Genomic DNA, 21,692 nt, shown 5'->3' on the forward strand with positions numbered 1-21,692 from the left:
TGTATTCTGCTCACTTTGATTGGATATAATTTAATGAAATAAATTTTAACCCATTTAATTTCAATGTAATTCAGTTCAGTTTAACTCAGTTCTATTTTTCAAATTAATTAAGTTTTATTTAGCTTGATCAAATCAAATTCTATATTTCTTTATTTGGGTTCATTTTGTTTTGCTCCAATACCTCAAGTTCAGTTTAGCTCATTTAATTTGATTTGATTTAGTTTGGTTGTTTCATTTGTAATTTGCTTATGATTTGAGTTTAATTCAGTTCATTTTAATTTAACTCCATTGTTTTCAGTTACGTGAAAATCAATGCAATTTCACAAAAATCAATTTAGTACAGTTGGAATGAATTGAACTGAAATCAACTTAGTTTGATTCGATTTAGTTTACTTCATTTATTTAGTGCAGTTTATTTGATTTATACAGAACTAAATCTAAAAAAACCCCCAAAAAAACAGGGCACTGTGTATTTTTTTTTTTTTTTTACCAAGGTAATCGATAAATTGCAACAACTCTTTAGAAATAAGAAGACTTTAACTTTCTTAGAACGAGTTAGAGGAAATCACAAAGCAGAAATGCAAACAGCACCTCAGGGGATTCACACACTGTGATCAACGAACACATCAGGCGGCATAGTTCACAGAGGAATTCCCCACGACATAAAAATAATCCAAGCACTAAGATATAATTAGCAGCATGAGGACGCTTATGGGCCAAACAGATGTGTTAATTTTGCATTGCCACCTTTGCAAAAGTTTATGTTATGGAGCTTTTGTTTTATTTTCTCCATTATTTATGAACACATTTGTATTTTTTTTTTTTTTTTTAGCACAGGACGGGTGGGGATGAAGGAGGTGCAGGGAGCAGAGTCAGAGCTGGGTAATGGCTGTTTGTTTAAAAAGTGACTTGGGAAAGCAAGGTGCTTTCTGGTGACAGAACAGACTCTCCTGCTGGGTCTCCGTCACGAGGAAAAGGCTCCTCTTAAATCTTTCTCTTATTGCTACCAGCAGTGTGACAATATCTCACTCCGGAGGAGGATCTTTGGATTTTTATGGGTCTTCTGGTGATAGAAAACCAATAGAGGAAAAGGGCATAAACCACTTAACCGTAAAACAAGAGTACCTAAACGAAATGAATGGCGAACTGATACAGGGATTGTAAACCATCACTGTTGGCTTTAGCTATAAGTAATTTTTTTTTTTTTTTTGGAAGGGGGGGGGGGGCAGAAGGAATCGGTTTGTGAACCACAAGCATTTGGCAGAGGAGCGATGGTCTCATCAAGGCCACATGTGTCCCGGTGTAAATAAGCCTGTCACTTTAGTTCATACGTAATAGAGTACAGAGCTGAAGGATGACGGCTCTGCCGCTTTATGGCCCTTCCAGCAACACTTGTCAAGGAAACTGGAGTTACAGGACGGCTCAGATGCCCGTGACAAATAGGCTTTGTTTGTATGGTTTACAATTACCCAGCATACAGTCAAGGCATAAGGCCTCTTCTATCTCGGCACTGAGATGACCAATTTCTTAGCATATGAAGTTGGCCGTCGTCTTTGGTGTCGTATGTCCAAGAAAACTGTCTTTAACCTTGTGAGAAACTGAAAGGAGAGCGTATTTAGAACAAACTCAAAATGTAAAGCATTCGGAAAAAAAAAAAAAAAAACAGTACATAAAAGGCTTTATACTGCCTATAATGACATACAAGAGCAATGAATTACCCAGAAGAAACTGAGCTGTCGATTCCAAACTGGAGCAACGATGGCCGCCTCCATACTTTAATCTCTTGCACTTTGCAAGTTTTTGTGTTATTGTGCTCTTTGCCACCATTCCGTTATCACTAGAAGTTACTCCTAAACACCAGAACGTCCTCTCCAGGTATTTCTCTCCATTTGCAATTGACCCCAACTTCACTAAAATCGCGGTTGGCGGCGCTGTGGCTCTTTAAGGGATTTACTGGAGATGGAAATGACGTAGACGGGCAGGCGCACCCGTGAAGCTTCAGCACCAGACACTCCACACACCACTACCTTTAATCCACTTGGCCAATGTTAGCTCCCTGGCTAATAAGATGGACCGAGTGCTGCTTCTCATCTCTAAATTCGCGGCCTTCCATGGATCTTCCCCACACTTCCAGCTGTTTCGTGCAGACTGCAGCGGGACGGTCCCGGAGGGGGGAAAGGATGGAGGTGGAATCATATTTTACAAAAATGAACGTTGGTGCAATGTCACAGTGTTATTAGAGACATGTAGTCCTCACCTGGACTCATTTCAATAGACTGTAAACCTTTTTATTCACAGAGGAAGTTATCCTCGTGTGTTTTGACCAGTGTTTACATCCTGCTGACGCCTAGACTCTCTCATCGTTTGTTCTAGGGTATTTTAACACTGCAAACTTCTCCAGTGAACATCCAAAACACAGACATCAAGTGTGTCACAAGGGATAAAATCACTATTTGAAAGAGATCACTGCCGACAGTTGACCGTCCTCCCACTTTTAGACAAATCCTCGTCTGACAGATGACCTTAACAACTTTTACTGCAGGTTAGAAAAGTAGCCATTCACACCTCCTACTAACTCATCCACATCTCATTCTGACACAAAGGTTCCCCATGCACTAACCACCTTCCTCAGACCCTGTGCCTGGATTTAGACGTTTTGCGGAGTGGAGGGGGCGTTTCCGCAAAGCGGAAGGAGGCTTGCTTCATGTGAATCACGTGACTGCTACGGTAAGCAGTTTGGATTGCCTGCGGGTTTTGAGAGGCATTTAAGCGCCTCGGTATTCAGTCAAAATGTGGGAGTTTGTTGGAGAGCTGCAGTCAGTCCAGGTTTTGAATTTTGATTGCTTGGATAGAGTTTTAATATTTGGGAGTTTATAAAGTTTAGGTGAGAGGAGGAGCTTGGAGATTGAAGAGGTAATAGAGGATGGAGCCAGCTAGGAAGTGGAGGATTTCAACTATGAATATGTGAATATTTGACTTGATTTCTCCCAATAAGGTAAAGTAAATCTAACATTCTTAGGATTCTTTAGATTTACTTATCAAGAACTATATTTCTCACCATTTCTTTATTCATAGGTGAGGTGCATTAGCTGGCCCACAAACTGGCATCCCTTTATTAACAACAGAGGAGTTCAACATTGTTGGAGGGTGCCTTTCTTTGCCGTCTCAATTTTATGACGCCGCTGCTAAGCTGTCTTGGCAGTAAGAAAAATGCAAAGGAAAATGTTTCTGCCTCCAAAGTGGTTCCCTTCATAAAATGTTGCAGCAAAGTCTGCCTCAGCCTCCTTTACAGAGGACATGACAAAGTCAGCACCAGCACATTAGAAGTTGGAGACCACCGCAATAGGGAACTATGGGAAAAGTTTCAGATTTTGCAGACCATGAGCATCCTATCCCTCCCTACCCTCCTTGACTCTAGATTCAAAGTCAGTTTTTGGTTGACTGCATGTTTTATGATACTTTTTTTAAATAAAAATAATAACTGTTTTGGATTTTTTTTTCTTTTGTTCACTGTTGTGCTTATTTTAACTGAATTTTCTTGATTAAAGGCTAAAAAATAAATCTGGTGTTAAAAAAAAGAATCTACTAAAACCAAAAACTGTTGTAAAACTCTTGTTTCTGAATAAAATTTCCCATTTTGCAGATCGTTGCCCATGTTCCGCAACCACTTTGACTGTCTGTTTAAGCCCATGCGATTTCATTAAAGTCACAGAAAAACATACAAAGCCAGCAATATAATATTGTACTTAGTAAAAATATACACAAAACATGTAAGAAAAATATTTTAATACACAGATGTGATAATCATAAAATACATTAATGGGTATTACTTATTACTGATAATTCCTAAGGGCCCTAAATATATAAATATATAAATAGAGGCAAGCTTCATTATATTGCTGACCGTGATTATGCATTCGGCCAGTAGGTTGATTCATGCGCAAATCCCTCATGAACTGAACCTTTTCCTGAACCAATTGTTAGAGTGGTTCAATGCCTCCTGAGGCCTCATCTCACCATCACTAGCTCACACGATGGCTTTCTGACGATCTGGCAGTGAGTGACTGTGGGAGGTCCCGGGTGAAATGACTTGAACCTAATCAACAGCTGCAGATGAACTGAATGAGGTAAACTGTCTGGAGCTAAGGTAGAGGGTGCAGACTGGAATAAACAGGAATGGAACTTAATAGAGATACAAGGACATGATCTGACTGAGAACATAAGCACGAAACTCCAAGGACACATGAATGTAGGCATTAACAAGAAGGCAAAAAGTAAAGAAATGCAACAATGAGGAAAAACAAACAAATCTAAAACATGAAGAAGTGAACCTTATATATAGCCACATATATGGCAAAACCCATATAACATAAATGACAAGAAAAAACTGAATCTAAACCAGACACCAAATTTTGCACTATGCTTGTTTTAAAGCGCTTTATAAATAAAGTTGGTTTGGTCCCATATTGTTGCTATGGAGTCATGTGTTTCTCCAGTAAATGTTCTGCTTTGAATAGTTTGAAACAAAATAACACATTAAATAAGTCAATACTTCGTAAGGTTAAACCACTGTTATATTACCTGAATATAAAATGTCTTCAGACTTGTTTTCTTCAGTTTTTCACCTCACTTATTGACTGCTGCCATATGTTGGAATCTAATCATGTCATGAAAATGATCAAGGCCAAAAGCCAGTAAAACATCTCCTTTGAAATGTCTGGGAAACATCTGCTTTAGACAGAAGCATCTGTCTGATGGGGTAACAGGCCCAATGTACGCCAAAAATGTACACGCATACGTATGAAAATGCGTCTGATTTGAGCACATGGCTCTTTACGTGTAATGTTATCATTTTAGGCGTGTCAGTGAAGGAATGAAGGGTCTCTTGCGTTCCGAAACGAGCTTCCTCTTGTACTTTGAAATCTTTGCCATGAGACAAAATATATCTTTCTCTTTTTGAAATTATGATTGGTCTTGTGGAGACACTGAGCAGATGGCGGTGTCTACCTCGTAGGGAATATGAGCAACAAGTGTGCAATTAGAGGGCTGAGAAGTTGCTGATTAAAAAATCGGACTGATAAAGTAACAAAAATAAACCAATTCAATTATAAACCTAAGCATTAATTGAACACTTCGCTGCTATTTGGCCCATTAAAAACGGACAACGTTTGACAAGTTGAAGTAAAATCAGAAATGATACATTAAAAGGAAAAGAGTTTTTTTTCACCTCACTTTAGGTAGGCAGAAATTTTATCACAGCAGGTTTGAAAATAGAAAAGCTAATTCCTTTGCTGCAGTAAGTTTCTGCACAACCTTGATTGTGCATTAATGCATGCCGCTTGAGCAAAGAAAAACAGATCACAGTGCTGTGAAATGGTAAGGGTTAGTATTTTCCCTTCATAGATTTCCTGTATTTTTTTTCATCATTGTCACACTTCAACTGCATCAGCTTGTCAATAAAAACCTTATTATCAAAAAGATACATTTTGCAAACACTAAATGAAGTTTCTAACTGATTATTTTATTTATCAAACGAAAAACGTTATCCAAACAAACCTAGCCTGCTGGAACACATGATTGCCCCTTTGTTAAATCATAAACAAACTGTGATTAAGCACATTTTGTTCTTAAATTTCACCAACCACAACCAGCTGCTTGACCGGGACAATTAAGAAAGCACTTCAATAGAACTCTCAAAAACTTACAATACAGCTATAGGGTTGATTCCAGCCAATCATCACCTCAATCCTCACCTCCATACGGGTGATGAAAACATCGCTCTTGTAAGCCAGGCCAAAAACGACCCTAACGACTCCCCATCACAGAGGCGTGGGCCAGTTTCGGTTCAATTTGCAGGCCAATAATGACCTTAACCACTCCCCATTACTAAGGGGTTGGACCTGTTTTGGTTCAGTTTGCATGTTATCGAAGCCATTACAAGGCCTTTGTTGGGCAGTACTATAAAGCTTGTAGTTCCACACTACTCCAGACATTTTGAATTGAGAAAGCTTTCTGGATAGGAAGCGAAACATTTTCAAACTTCGGAAAAAAGTCCAGTTGTTTTTTTTTTTTACTTTTTTGGAATACTTCAATAGAACCTGTCTAACAATATGAAAATGACTAAAAGATCTCAAAAAGGAGCATCCGGCCTCTTGATCTAAATAAATCTGCAAACAGCTGAGAAACATAGACTTTGTGGGGGTTGACACAGTGAGAACCATTTTCCACATATAAAGAAAACAAGGAACTGTGGTGAGACCTTCCAGTGGCCATCCTACCAAAGTTACTCCAAGAGTTTAGCGATAAATTATCCAGGATGTCACAAATGAACCCAGAACAACTTGCTTACCTATTTTTAGGACAGTGTTCATGATTTAACAGCAAATAAATAGCATCCCTGGGAGAGTTGTGTACAACCACCTATAGCTTCCTGACCTAAGGAACTGTTTCTCTAATCCTCACAAGAATCTTATTACACCAGAAAATGCTGGACAGTTTTGATCAAATGTTTGTTATTTTGTGCCAACCTTGTTACGTGCTTTAAGCCGTCGTGTACAAATTAATCAGTTGGTGTTCAGATGGCCAGGTGTGTTGGTGCAGAATTTTGATTGTTCAAACAGCTTTCTGACCAAAGCCAGAAGTAAACAGCTAAACTAGGGGTTTGAAAATGGTTAATACACATATTTTCTTTTTATTTTGCGTTATTATTTAATTAAAATCTAACCTGTTTATCTCATCAGCAGAGATTGCATGCAAACCAGAGTTCCTCAACTAAAGAGGAAAAAAACAAAACAATAGTCAGGACAAAAACGTAATTATCTTTTGGTTAATTATTGCTGACAGCAGTTCAAAGTTCTATCCAAAGACTCAATGCCTTATTCACCTGAAAGTTAAAGCTCTGTTTATTTGGAGGTTATGCTATGTGAAAAACATACCCTCACAGGCTCTTGTTCACATGTAAGAATATAGAAATATGAATTTAATCCAAAGTGATTTTCTCAGGCCTCTGTTCTTATTTTAATTCATTTTGTTTAGCCTAAGAGCTATAATGAACCATTTTACATGTATTAAAGTTCCTGGCCATACGTGTGCTAAAACGTTTTTTTTTTTTATTAACATATTAACTCTATTTTCTTAATGTGGTACTATTGTGTGTATGACCAACACATATGAAACATTCTCACATTTCCTCGTTCATAAAAGAACGTGACTTAGATGTAAATTGTTTATTGTCTGCAGGCTTTCTAACACATCTTGGATTTCTTTCCAACATTAAAGTCTGACATGTTTTATTTTAAAACATTTTAAAATGTATGATTCAACCTTCAAATCTTAAAGAAAAACCTAATTTGTTGCATAAAAAATACTCTGATTATTGTTCTGTGCCTTGCCTGAGTCTTCACATCCCTTAGATTTTTTTTTTCTTCTAATTTTGTCACAGTACAACCACAAATCTAAATGCATTTTATGTGATAAACCATCACAATGTAGCAGATATTTGTGGAGATAAGTAAAAAGAAGGCATGGTTTCAAAATGTTTTACAGATACAAAATGTAGGTGCATCTATACAGACGTATAGTAGATACTATATATTCTTCCATCTAACATGCGGGTCTCTGTAACACCTATGTTGTAGTTCTGGGAGTATTTAAATGTTCTCATTTGGCTTAATATGATCAGAAAACCCCCTTCACTCAAGGGCAATGTGTCATCTGTATAGCTTGTAGCAAACTAGAAAAGGTATTCTGGCTTTCTTTCAATAATCACCATTTTTCTACAAGAGACAGATTTATTTAGTGCATGACTAACAGTTATCTTGTCAATGGAGTCTCCCAAGCAGTTCCTCCATAGCTATCTTGGGCCTCTTAGCTGCTTCTTTGATTAATGCTTTTCTTATTTGCCTTATCAGTGTAGGTGGACAAAAATATATCAGTTGGTTTGTAAGTTTGGGATATTGTTGAATCTGCTGTGTTGCTTGGTCTTAATGGTGCCTTTTGTTCACCAACGATAACAACCTCTGAGGCCTTTACAGAACAGCTGCATTTATAACGAGTTTAAATTACACACAGGTGGAATCTATTTACCAGAAAATGACTTGTAAAAACAATTGGTTGTACTGGATTTTATTTAAAGGTACCAGGGTAAAGCGTTTTGAATTAATAAGCTTACCACATGTTAGATTTCTTTTTTTTTATTTCCCCAAAAAAATTAAAAGTCTTTATTTGACTTCCATTTCACTGTTTTGTACCACTTTGTGTTGAATCATCACCCAAGACAATCCACTGGTTGAAGCTTGTCAAAATACAAAAAATATATATATATGTATGTGGTGTTAACACTTCTGCAGGAGATATGGAGATCAACCTGAAGTTTAACAATAATTAAATAAGCCACAAATACACAGCAACGTTCCATAATTATCAGTAGATATTTTATTGGATGGTCCAAAAAACAACAAAATTAACAGTTTGTCACTCACATAAAACACTGCTTTTTTCAGACAAATTACAAGAACACGTTTACAGTATTTAAGGCATTTTGAATGTGCACTGGTGAGGTTTGAAGAATATTTTATTAAAAATATCTTCATATAGGAATAAACACACGTTTCACGTATAATATTTATGTAATCTAGAGTCTGAAACCATATCACATTCACTGTGGCTGGTGGACATAGAACATGACAATAAATATACACACACCTTTAACACAGATTACTGTTTGGCGTCCACAGAATAAACCCACTGACCCACAACACATTTCTGAGATATGAGACCTTTTCTAAAAAAGCACTCACCAACTTACAATTTTTTGTCATCACATAGCTTAGTATAGTATTTTATCCCTCTTTTATTTCAGAATACAAAAATAGCAACTCTTGTCGATTTACCCCTTCAGAAGCTCCATGCACATAATGAGCTGATTTGTCAGACTGCACAAAACCCCTCACTGCACTTCCGATAGTTATTGCACAAATTGCTCAAGCTAATAAAGTACATTTCTGTTTTTATTTGCTATTTTATTTAGTTTATCTGTTTTCAATGTAAATAAATTCACAAACTACTTCCTTAAAATGCAGCACTGATGACTGATATAGCACTCATTCACTTGATAATGTCACTATTGCTTTAATATATAGTACTTCTAGTAGATATATTCAAATGTTATACTGGACATCTAACAAATAAGTTATGTTTTTTTATTTGTTTTATGTATGTGTGTGTGTGTGTTTGTGTATGTGTACATATACAGTATATATATATATATATATATATATATATATATATATATATATATATATCAGGGGAATCAAGTTTACATATGCATGTATATATAGTCATATTCAGTAACATCAGATTATACAGAAGGTTCCGATACTTTTATTAAACACACATTTCTCTACGTTTTTTTTAATATTCTAATCTTAAATGTTGTGCTTTGATTAGCTTTGAGCGCTAAATCATCACAATTATGTGAAAGAAAGGTGAAAATATCAGATTTGGTCTGTTTAATCATCATAATGTGTTCCACTTAGTGCATTGAGTTAGAGAAATAAACACTAATTTATTGAATAGGACTATAGAGCTGAAGACATTTACATATATCGTATAAAAAAGACAGATAACCTTTTTTCCCCTTATTTTCTGACATGAAATCAGATTAAGTATCATTTATGTTAGGTCTATTTACAACTAGAATTATAAAAATTATTGATAATTTTTTATTGCGATTTCTAAAAATTACTAGGATGCTATTTTTTTTCTTTACCTTTCTGATACGTTAATCCACAACATTTGAGCTCAATGGAGGCAAGTGGAAATATTTCAAGGTAACACTTCATACATATTGCTGCCTTGTGTGACATAATGGACGTAAATAAGTGTGGTTCACCCTTGGCTACATATTTAAGATGCCTGAAGGAGCTCCGATCATTTTCAAACAAGTATCTGCAAGTGACTATACAATAGCCTGAGAAAGCCATTTTGGATTTAAAGTATGAGAGTGGGAGCATCTGTTTGTGGGAATGTTTTTGTGCAGGGGAGACGGTGCACTTTTTAAAGACAGCATTACGAGGACATATGTAAGCACAGAGGAAGTAAAGTGCATTGGAGTCCTCTAATTGGAATCTAATCAGACAAAATTAGTTAGGAAATGGGAAAAAGATAACCATGTTTGGGGCTGATCATTACAAAGCCCTAATCTCACTCCTATAGAGATTCTGCGGCCAAATGTGTGCAAGCCTACAAACCTAAATTCAGTTGCACCAGTTCTTTAAGGACGAATGAGTTTTGATTACAGCAAACTATTGTGAGCAGCTTGTGAAGGGATACCCAAAACATTTGAGCGAAATCACGGTGCTTTAAAAGCAATTCAACCACATACCAAGGAGTGTTTGTAGGCATCTGAATCTAAATAAATTATCTGACGTTTTTGGTATATTGGGGACTTTTGTTAATCTAAATCTGGCCTAAAACAGGGACAGTTTAGTGTGATTTAATGTCAGAAAACCAGGAATGATAAGTTATCTTTTTATACGGTGCATGTAAATTTCTATGTGTGTGTGTCTGTGTGTGTGTGTGTGTGTGTGTGTGTGTGTGTGTGTGTGTTAAAGTGCTTTAACAGATACATATACTTTACATATGTTCACATATCCACACCTCTTTAGAGACCTCATGTGAAAATTAAAAAAATAAACATATATTAATACTTTATACTATTGCACATTTAAATTCACAGTGTTGACAAACTAGCAAAGCTTGCTGATTTACATCTACCAGATGTCACAACAAACTAATTTTATACTCTTTATTTTTTTAGCCACTGTCCTTTCTCATTGGCAACTACTTTACAAGTGTCGGATATACATACAGATACTTTAAATAACTCTTAGACTGAGGCTTGAATTCTCAGATCAATGCTAAAAATAAAATAAATAAATAAATAAAACAAATGGCTTTAAGTTCCTCAAGTGCAGCAGACCGATTAACTTCAGTCCACCAGTCAGTTTTGGACCCCGCATCACTCTAAAAGGTCCAAAACAAAAATTACTTCTTCACTACTATTTTCTATGATATATTTTTTTAATATTTACATGTTCTTTTCTTATGTAGTTATATGTACATTTTTAAGGCTTTTTTATTTACCCGTTAGAAGAACATTGTTGCGCAAGCAAGTTACTGAGTCTAACTCAGAGAGCAAAGCAGACGAGTGGGGTTGTTCTTCCTCTATGGCTTACTTTCCTGATTTATGAGGCGGGCCGGCGGCCTTGCTGCCTGCGGTCGGTTTGGCGGCTGCGCCTTTGCCTGCGCCTGCAGATGCGCCTGCAGATGCGACTGCAGCTGCGCCTGCGCCTGCGCCTGCATTGCACAGGTCTTTGATTTCCAACAGGCCCTCGTTCAGGGCTTTGACAAAAACGGCCGAGCTCGTCTCCGAGTTCTCCCAGAAGCTCGACACGCTGAAGACGATGTGGTGCGCCTGCGGGTTGTAGCAGGCGCCGTAGCCATTGGGCACTACCGGGCCGTAGCAGCAGAACATTTCCACCGTGGTGGGAACCTGGAGGTAAACATGTACAGTCCAGGTTAGAACATTTTAGTGAGTGAGAGAAAATAATTAGACAAAGCTGCTGGCCTCCATACACTGAACATCGACGCACATTATTTCAGGTCAAGATTTTCTCCTTATAAGGAAAGTAAAGTGAGGTTGAAAATATCAATTTTTTTACCAACACATCCTGTCCAAATTTGGCCTAAACATGAGGCTTTGCTAGCCCTTCTTTGCTAGCCCTAAACAACTTTTTAACCACATTTAACAATCGATAAACATCTTTTTGCAGACGTGTTTTCAATCTTTTAATAACCTGCTAAGACTGGTGGCAAAGTCACCGTTCCCACATTTTTTCAACCCATTTTGGTTCGGCTTCAAGCTTGAAATGGAGCTCAGATCCGGACAAGACACCCAACTCTGCTTTTCTGTGCTCCACTTGATTTTTGGACAGTCAGTGCAGTTTGCTAATTGGTGTGCTCAGTGCCGAGGCTTACTATCTTCGAGGAAAGACAACGACAATGCGTCATGCTGCATTTCATGCCTTCTACTATTGCAGCAATACTTTAACTTGTACAGGACAGACAGATTTGTGGGTGCACCATATTATTTGAGATTAGATCCAGATTTTCTTAGTACACACCTCACAGGCCTGTGCATTTTTGGTTCAGAAAATATACCTTTCCCATATTATGTGACTGATAAATGTATATATTTTAAAACAAGATCAGTTATCTTTTCTATTTATTCCATTAGAAACCAGTTGCGTTTGCTTCTTTTTCGACAAAAACTATTTCCCCACAATGCAGCAAGAAGAAATGATGCCTTGAGGTTAATATAATTACCTCTTAGCCTAAGACAATAACTGCCAGGTCCTGTGGAAGCTTATCGTTAAAGTTCCTTTCATCAACTCGATGCATGTGGCCGTTTACAGCCCTTTATAAGGAAGACTATTTATTTTAAAAGTGGGCTTTATGCGCTGCCAAGAAAGTGTGCAATGGGGGGAAAAAAAGGTCTGGAAAACCAAACGTATTGCTGAGGCAGCTACTTTCACTGGAGCCTTAAATTAATAAGACTGCTTGCAAAAAACATACAAAAAAACGCAACTCATAGTTATCAGCAGGATTCTGTACAACTGTATGAACTAAGTATCTTAATTGGTTCTAAATGGACACATTTTTTGCTATGTGTTGTGTGGGCTTTTGCAGCCAAGCGATAATTAAAAAAATCATTTTCTCTCTTATAGCTCTTGGATTTCTTGAATATAATAGTATTGGTATTAAATCAAAAGGTGGTTCAAAACTTGTAATATACACTTCTTTGATATCAGTGGAATTTATAACAATTTTAGCTTAATGTTTTAGTTAAAATTAGCACCATATTTACGACTATTATAAGACAAACACATTATTTTTAGTATGGTATTTTAATAGTGCAGTCTAATTGTAATTGCATAATATTTGCTGCCTTTTGGCCACGATTCCCTTGAAAAAGAAGTATTTAATCTCAATGGGACATATAAAAAGGTTAAATAAAAAAGAAACAATATACATGCTGGATTGAAGCTTTTTTTATAATGTCTCAAAAGTAATAATAGTAATCTGAGGAAATTCTTTTTAGAAGTTAACCATTTTACCTGACTAGTAGAGAGGATGAAATGGTTGCTGGCCAGATATGTCTCATCACAGAAGATCTCAGGCTTCTCCATGTTCAGCTCCTTTGAGACCTTCAGAAGCCCCAGGAGGTGATTGTCTATTGCCATTCCTGTAATCGCCTGGAAAGAAAAATCAGGATAATACAATTTGTATTAATCAACCAATGTTTCAGACCGGTCAAGTCATATCAAAATATTTATATAGCCCTGGTAAAGGCTTATGGAGCGCATAATACAATATTAGTATCTTTAACTCCATCCACCTTTAACTGGCCATACTATCATCCCAGTCTTTATGTCACTTCAGTTCCTTATTTGTACTATGATGATGTCTATAAGAGAACAGCAACATCTGTTAGTGCCCATAAAGCAGCTTATTCTGATACATTTGGACTTTTCCAGCTTATTGTGCACTAAAAATGTTTTACACCTGGAAGACTTCTTTATTATCTTCTTTGGTCTCACCTAAAGGTTTTAGATTATCTTCGATCATATAACACATAGTACCACTCTTGGCAGAAAGAAAAACTCCCATTAATCTTTTCAGACAACTAGCAAGATGTCTTCCACACGGCTGAGGAGAAATTCTGGCTCACTGTTGTTGGCAGAATTGTTTTAATTAAGCCACATCAGAGGGTTTTAGTGGGTTAATAAAGTCTAACCACATCATCTCCATTGCCTTTTAGCCCAGACTTTGACTAGACCACTCCAAAATGTCACAAAGTGTTGATGATGCACTCTCTTTTAAGGTTTTGAGCAAATTTCATAGCTATATCAATTACAGGAAGTCATCCAGGTCCTGAAAGGAACCAAAGCAACCTCAAGCCATCACAGTAACACCATAATGGATGATTTTAACCGTGATGCTCATTTCTAAAATGCTCTGTTAGTTTATGCCAGATCTAAATGTATATAAACGTTTCAAAAAAGTTTCATTTTTGTCTTATCAGTCCAAAGAGTATTTTCCCAGAAGTGTCGGGGGTCATCAAGATGTTTGTTATGCAAATGTGAGATGGGCCTTGGTGTATTTTGTTTTATGGGAGTTTTTATGGATAATGCCTCATGGTATGATAGCCTTAGAAATGTTATTGTAATCATTTCCAGATTAACAGATTTCGGTGACCTCGTCTGTTCTGGAATTGTCTCAATGATGTGTTGCCTTCTGTGATCTTTAAGCCCACCTCATGTTGTCACAAATGTCCTATTTAACTGATTTCTTGGTTGTGAGGTCTGGCAGTAGCACTCTAGCTGTTGTTCTGGGTTCTTTTTTGACCTCCTGGGCAGTCGGTGTTACGTAATCTTGATAATAAGGCAACTTTCAAACCCCAGTCAGTCGAGGCAGATGGCCATTCACCCTGAGCCTGGTTCTGCTGGAGGTTTCTTCCTGTTAAAGGGGAGTTTTTCTCTCCACCGTCACTACATGCATGGTCGTTATGATGGATTGCTGCAAAGCCATCGACAATGCAGACAACCGTGGCTACAAGTTCTTTCAGGAGGAGTGAATGCTGCTTGTCAATGACTCGATGCAATCTGCTGGATTTCTTTAGAGAGAAAACCTTTTAACTAATTCGTCTGCATGATTTGATTGAATTGACCTTGTAAAGTGCTTTGAGATGATGTGTGTTGTGAAATAGTGCTATATAAATAAAACTGAAGTCAATTGAACTCTTGAGAAGGATCTTTGTTCTTTATTTTCTTAATTAAACGAGTAAGTAAATGTAATGAGTGTAATGGTTGGGTTTTCCTAGAATCAATAACTTTTGTTGGATTTCTCAACATTTACCAGGGGGCTCTATATCTGTGATGTAACATCGGTGCAAATTGTTTAATGAAGGAGCTACTCTATTTTCATGATACATGGACCAAAGTACAAATAGAACAAATTTGAGTATGAACTCTGAAATAATATTCAAAAATGTGAAAAATTCTCAACAAATATCTACATTTTTGGTCTTAGCATGTTTTGTCCATTCTAAAAAATAGTCTGAATACTTACTGCAAGCGTATAGCCTGTTTGGGCCTTTACTGCATCCTTCAGTCGTTTCATTTTTTCCTTGAGAAGTCAAAAAAAAAAAAAAGTTGAAATAAACACAATATATATTTTTCGAGTAATATGAAAAAAAAATAAGCATCAAGCTGATCAGAACCAGTTCCAGAATCAGTTTTAATTGGCAGGTTAGTTCATCTGACAAATAATCTGACTACAGTTCTGCTTTGCTCTCAGTTATACATGCATATTTTTACATGCTACATGTTAGCTGGCCTTTTCTTGATCCTAGCTGTACAAGTCCTGGATGGAGGAAAGTTCAGCCCTGATGATCCTCTCTGCAGACATAATTGTTTGTTGTAGTTTGGACCTGTTCTGTTTTGTTGGATGAGCCAAACTCTCAAAGTGATAGATGTGCACAAAACAGAGTGTGCAGCAGATCCTGCTTCATGGGTTGGATAAATCTGCAGAGAGATCATCTGTTTGATTGGAGTCACTTGGTCTGGCGGGCCTAACTGGCTGTTCACACCTGTCTTATTTAGAGGTGAGCAGTGTTCTGGGAGCTGATAATCATGGAGAAAGTGAGACAAATGACTCACTGTGAAAGATGCTCTCTCGTCCGCCATCGACCTAACAAAGGCCAGGGCTTCAGGTGTGGCTGAGCGAATGTTATCTACCCGGCCTTCTTGAAAGCGACGGAGTGAAGCACTCTCATACGTGGTCACCAGCCTTCCTCTGCATCTAATGGTTTCGATTAAAAATGAGTAGTTATACTTCAATGTACCAGGCGGTCTATACGGCATCCTGTAAGTATGGTATACTTTACTTGTAAAATGCAAGCTGCAGCGCGACTTGTATGAATGCGTCTGGGCTCATCCTCTGTTTTTTGATAAATTCTTTTCCATAACCTTCAAATGTGAATACGTCCATGTCCAGATTATTCACCAGCCTGAATGAAAGCAGGGAAGAATATAAAACAGATCTCCATAAATACTTGTAATTGCAGCGTGAAAAAAAAATATTGACATCCCTTGAATCATTACAAATCTTGTGACAGTCCTATCACATGTGGAAGAAGGTGCTCTAATCTGATGGGACAAACACACCATTCCCCCCGTGAAACGCGGTAATCATATTATCATGCTGTAGGTTTGCTTTTTTCAGCATTGACAGGGCTGTTAGTCAGGGTTAATTGGAAGACAGATTAAGCTGTTAAAATTTTGGTAAGAGAGATCTCTCTGTACGCTGTGGAGATATCTCACTACCTCACTGTTGCTCTTACCTGGTACCACTTAATGTAAAATGTCATTCCATTCGTATATAAGTCACCCGAGCGTACATAAGTCATCCCTAACTATATGCTTTATTTCCCCTGTACTTTTATTTAATTTTTTATTTTTGGAACACTGTACATATGCGGACACACTGTATATACCTTATACCTTATGCACCTTTCCTCCTTTTGGCACCTTTCTTTTTGTTTATTAAGCCTCTCTGTCTCTCGGCGCGCGCGCGCGCGCGCGCGCGTCGCTGCGCCGCGCGCCGCGCGCGCGGCGGCGCGCGCGCGCGCGCGCGTCGCGCGCGCGCGCGCGCGGCTAGAGAGATAGAGATGAGCGAGAGAGATAGACGGGCGAGTAGAGAGAGCGAGAGAACAGACAGAGAGAGTAGAGAGAGGGAGATAGATATATAACATATATACATACATAGATAACATATATATTAATAACCTATATATATATATATATATGTGTATATATACATTATGTATTATACACTATATATATATAATATTGTATGTATGTATTTATATATATATATGTATGTATATATATATATATATATATATATATATATATATATATATATATATATATGTATATGTATGTATATGTATGTATGTATGTATGTATATATGGTGATTTGTTTTTACTTGACAATGAATGAAAAAGTTCTAGAGTCATGAATGGATGGTCTTGCCTCTGGAGTCTGTCTCCAGACGCTTCTAGGAGGGCTTGAATGTGGGAGTTGCATTTCCAGAGCAGCCTTCTTGGAGGGGGGAGTGCTCTACTGCTGGATGGCTCGACCACCGTGGAGGAACTTGCTGATCTGTCCACAACAACAATACCATTTCTTACTCTGCCTGTACAAGACACATTGATTGGCATGGTAGTTGCTGCAGGGTGCTGACTTACATTTGTTTCATAAGGAACTCTGAGCACTCCACCATGACTATTCCCTCAAATGGAGAATGTTCACACACCACCCCGCACACCCCATCCTTTCCTACAATAAACTGAGAGAAAGGGGGATTAGATAGTTTCCCAGATTGGGAGATTAAAGGAAGAGAAGGAATAAGATTTTACCTGCATTGATTTGTCATACCAGCGGTTTGCTCCATTTCGTTCCCGGCCACCACCGTGTAGCATCATCAGAGCCCTGTTGGTGTCGCTGGGTGGAAGGCCGCAGGGCTCATCCAGACACACCACACATACAGAGCTCTCGATCAGAGCCAAAGAGTCCCGGTTAGTTTGATCTGGACACAGGAGGAGAGGAGGAGAGTTTACATGTCTGACAGATTATTACAAACCAAAGAAAGGGAGAAGGAGGGTGGTGGCGCTGTAGAGTGACCTTTTGTTAGTGCCTCTCTAGCTTGTGCCCATTCAGTCCTTCCATCTGAGGTCAGGATCCCAAAAGGAGGGTGTCTCTCTTCAGCATTTTCTGACATTTTCATGATCTTCTCCAGCTGGGATAAGATCTCTGTCTCATTGAGCTGCTTGTTGTTTGCGACCACATCCAACACGAAAAACTAATGAGAAAAAACAGATTTTATAATTCATACCCATCACCTGAAAAACACAGGCAACAACTTTACAGCACCTTTTAAAAGCATTAAAAACGTTTCTGGAGAAAAAGCAGGAAAGTATGCAATTATATTATGTCCCCCCCCCCCCTTTTTTTTGATGCTCCTAAAAAAACATCTTGCTTTCAGAAGTCCCCTAATTATAAACCTGCGAAGGTCTCGCTGGTTTGTTGGAGAACATTGGTGAACAAACGTCATTATGAGGACCAGTCAGCTCTAGGATAAAGTTGTAAAGAAATTTTAAAACAGGGTCTGAAAAATGGAAAGAGAAGGACTGAACTGCAAACCAAATATTCCTAAAGTGAGAGGTAGGGCAAGACGACCATTAATTAGAGAAGCAGTCAAGAGACCCATGATGATCTCTGGAGGAGCAGCAGATGTCCACAGCTCAGGTGGGAAGTTCTGTAGCACAACTATTAGTCATGCACACATAATCTAATGCACATCACCCTTAATACACCAACCCTGCATTAAAACAAAGCGGTGGTGGCATCATATGGTTGGATAGGAAAGCTGGTCAGAGATAAATACAGGGATATCCTGAAGGAAAACCTCTTAGAGGATGTGAAAGGCTCAGCGGCTTCCAGTCAAACTTCCAGTAGAATAAGAAGTCCAAACAAACAGCCAGAGAGTCAACGGACAAATTTATATCAATGCATGTTAGTGTGTTGATGGCCCAGTCAAAGTATTGATGCATTGACAGTAATGACAGGGAGTAAAAATGTCCCATTGTAACTATGGCTGTCGCTTTGTTTGTAGCTTAAACAAAGTGTCAGTTTTATTCCGCAGTATTTAAGCTAACGCCTTCCATTTCCACACTGAATGCTCCCAAAGCCATTTCCAGGGGAGACTCCCTCCAGATGTCGGTGATGCTGGCTTGTATGTGTTTCTGTGAAAGACAAAAATAAGTCCGGATTGGTGCGCTTTGGGGGATCAAAGCGGCACTGAGCACAGTTTTTAGATATGAGGGTTTTGGTTCAGTGTGTTCTGGGAATAGTTAAGCATTTAACTAAATAAACTCTCTCAGAAAAGTCATTAAAATTAACAAAAAATGCATTTAGTTTGTATTAAAAATAAAATGAATGAAAATCCAGATTTGTACATCAGGAATAGCTCACTTCACTTTTTCCACCTACATCAAAGACAAAATCCTAAAGCGCTACTTTAATACGCTGGTGGACTATATCTGAGCAATAGCCTATATGGACCTTTTGAAACCAATGTTTTAAGGTCTTAAATCCATCCAGCCTCCGTCACCCCAGACCAACCTTACTCCCCAGCGCCACTCTACATCACAGCCAAACCAGAGTTTTTTCTCTTAGCTGCTGCTGTTTCAGTGAATCTTTGCTCAAAAGCTCAAAAGAGGATATCAGAAGACACAATCATCATGAATAACAAATGTCTGATAGGACTTAATTTATTTGGTACTTCCTTGTCAGTCAGGCCAAAGTTAGACAGGCAGACTAATTTATTCAAATTGACACTGTAAAATCTCCTGATAACAAAAAAACCACAGTTTCATGAAGGCATCTATTTTTAACCTGGACATTCGACATGCAGCTATGGGTAGCTATGAACACTGGAGTTTGAATGTCTTATCCCAGCAGATAGTAAAATTATAGACAAAGCCAACAAGTTAAATTGAAGATATGTGGTTCAGCTTGTTGAGCAAATAGAAGGACTGTTGGAGTACAAGTTCTACTGAAGAGCAGCAGATGTATCTAGTCACCATTAAAATTTGAGAAAATATGCTGCATCCAAGCTAAGGCACAGCTCATGTTTGGGGTTTACAGTTTGAAGTAGAATTGAAAAAAAAAACATGAAGCAGGGACTGGCATTCAGCATCTACTGTGGATCATACATTTGTTTGGGGCAATGTGCCATCGCTACCTTGCAAAAGTTTCCCAAATGAATCGGAATGTGAGAATGTCTCTGGTGCTCCGTTCAGATTTCCAGAAAATATCAGATATTGTTGTCTTATAGGGTTAAACAATCATTCCTAGCCAACAACCCCTGAAGTATACCATCTGCTGTGTGATCTTGGTCTGAGCTAAGCTCTCCTCCCATTTTGTAGATACTCATGAAACTGCTGAATGGACTGTATTGAAGGCATCTTCATTCGATGCCCCGGCCACCTCAACTGACTCGTTAGACCAGCAGCTCCAATCCAAGCTCTACCATGACAACAGAGCTCCTCAGCATATCAGCTATGTTTTTGCAGAAACAGTGCAGACCAGAGGCTGCATGAATGCAGATGAGTCCTCGATCTCCTGTACCATCTTCACAATCACTTGTGAACAAGATGGCAAGATACTTAAATTCTCCGCTTATTGAAGAGACTGAGCCCCGGCCTCAAGGGAGCAACCCACCTTTTCTGGTTGAGAAATATGGTCTAAGACTAAAATGCTTGACTGTGAACCACTCCTGTGCATGCACAGACAATACACAGTCTTGGACGGTCCCTGTTTTCACTTTCTGAATTATAGAAGAGTTTTCAAGAAGAAAGTCCTGCCAAAAAGATTTATTCTTAACAGCTTTTCTGAATTCCCCCGTGACCAAGTTTTTGCTTATGCACCTGCAAAACCCACAGTCTGTTTCATGTGCTAAAATATTTGAGCTGTTTTAGGAGTCTCTAGAGCCAACCAGGTCCTAATGGTTTTTTGTTCAACATTGCTCAGATCACTTTTGGTGTCTACCATCACATCCTCTGTTTGTAGCTGAAACAGGCACCAATGACCTCTGGCCACAGCTCTTGCAAGCCATCTCTGCATTGGAAGCCCTGAACCTGGTCCTTTTTGATCCCGTATCCCAAACCTAATCAAGAATACGAGAGAAACATTCCTGGAGGTATTAATTCAAGATTTCTTGAATGGTCTCAACTATTCTTCTATCTTCCAAGTTTACTCTTGCCATTGGGTTTCTCAGGTCTATCAGCTTTTCCTGGCATCAGACCCAACTCTTCCCAAGTTTCCAAGACACAAAACTTCAGGTCTGTCAATCATCGACCTGTGGCCCAAGGTGACCAGATACAAAGTATTTATAAAAATACCTTGTGCTCGAACATAGTAGCTGTTATGGACATCCCATGCTTAGCAACACAAATCCAACAGCAACGTAACACTTGAATTCAGATCAGGGAGTCTGTTCCACCCAATCAAACTTCTTCAGGCAAATCCAACAAAGGAGGACAACAGAATCCCCAAATGGCACCTCTTCCAAAACACCATCCAGAGACTCAAACAAGGCTGTTAAACTGCTGTTTCATGCTTGAGCAGTGTGAACAATCTGAACCTTATCTCTTGCAACTCCAAACAGCAAAGAGGCAATCCTCCTACTCACTGTGGAAACCCCCAACAAAGAGATGCTTAAAAGGGTGCTTGTGGGTATCTCTGCAATGGCCTGTATCCTCCAATTTATTTGGGTTGTACCAAGGAATAAGTATCCAGCTCTTCTGAAGGAGCAATGTTCATTAACCAAAACTGTAGGCAAGTCCAACTCTTTCAGCTCCAGCTCTGACTCCTTTTTCCACCAGTGAGTTGACATTTCACATGTCAAAGGCTCCTGTTGTCCTCTTCAATGAGCCTGACCATAACTCAGGAGCCTAAACTTGACCCCCAGGTACTTTCCAACAAGCTCTACCATAAGGTCT

The 21,692-nt window shown here is 38.4% G+C and overlaps 1 protein-coding gene across 1 annotated transcript in view; it reads right to left on the reverse strand.

The window, feature by feature from the left end:
* Positions 1-9,414: 9,414 nt before the first annotated feature.
* LOC105918640 (choline O-acetyltransferase) overlaps positions 9,415-21,692 on the reverse strand; it is a gene marked incomplete in the record, with an annotated part of 20,091 nt that continues 7,813 nt past the window's right edge. The window contains 9 exon segments of the mRNA XM_036141861.1: positions 9,415-11,554; positions 13,179-13,316; positions 15,193-15,249; positions 15,783-15,924; positions 16,010-16,132; positions 17,161-17,289; positions 17,376-17,476; positions 17,547-17,716; positions 17,812-17,989. Coding sequence (XP_035997754.1) covers positions 11,234-11,554; positions 13,179-13,316; positions 15,193-15,249; positions 15,783-15,924; positions 16,010-16,132; positions 17,161-17,289; positions 17,376-17,476; positions 17,547-17,716; positions 17,812-17,989 — 1,359 coding nt within the window.

Source organism: Fundulus heteroclitus, chromosome 10 (assembly GCF_011125445.2).
Source record: "Fundulus heteroclitus isolate FHET01 chromosome 10, MU-UCD_Fhet_4.1, whole genome shotgun sequence".
In the NCBI taxonomy this organism is placed as follows: Eukaryota; Metazoa; Chordata; class Actinopteri; order Cyprinodontiformes; family Fundulidae; genus Fundulus; species Fundulus heteroclitus.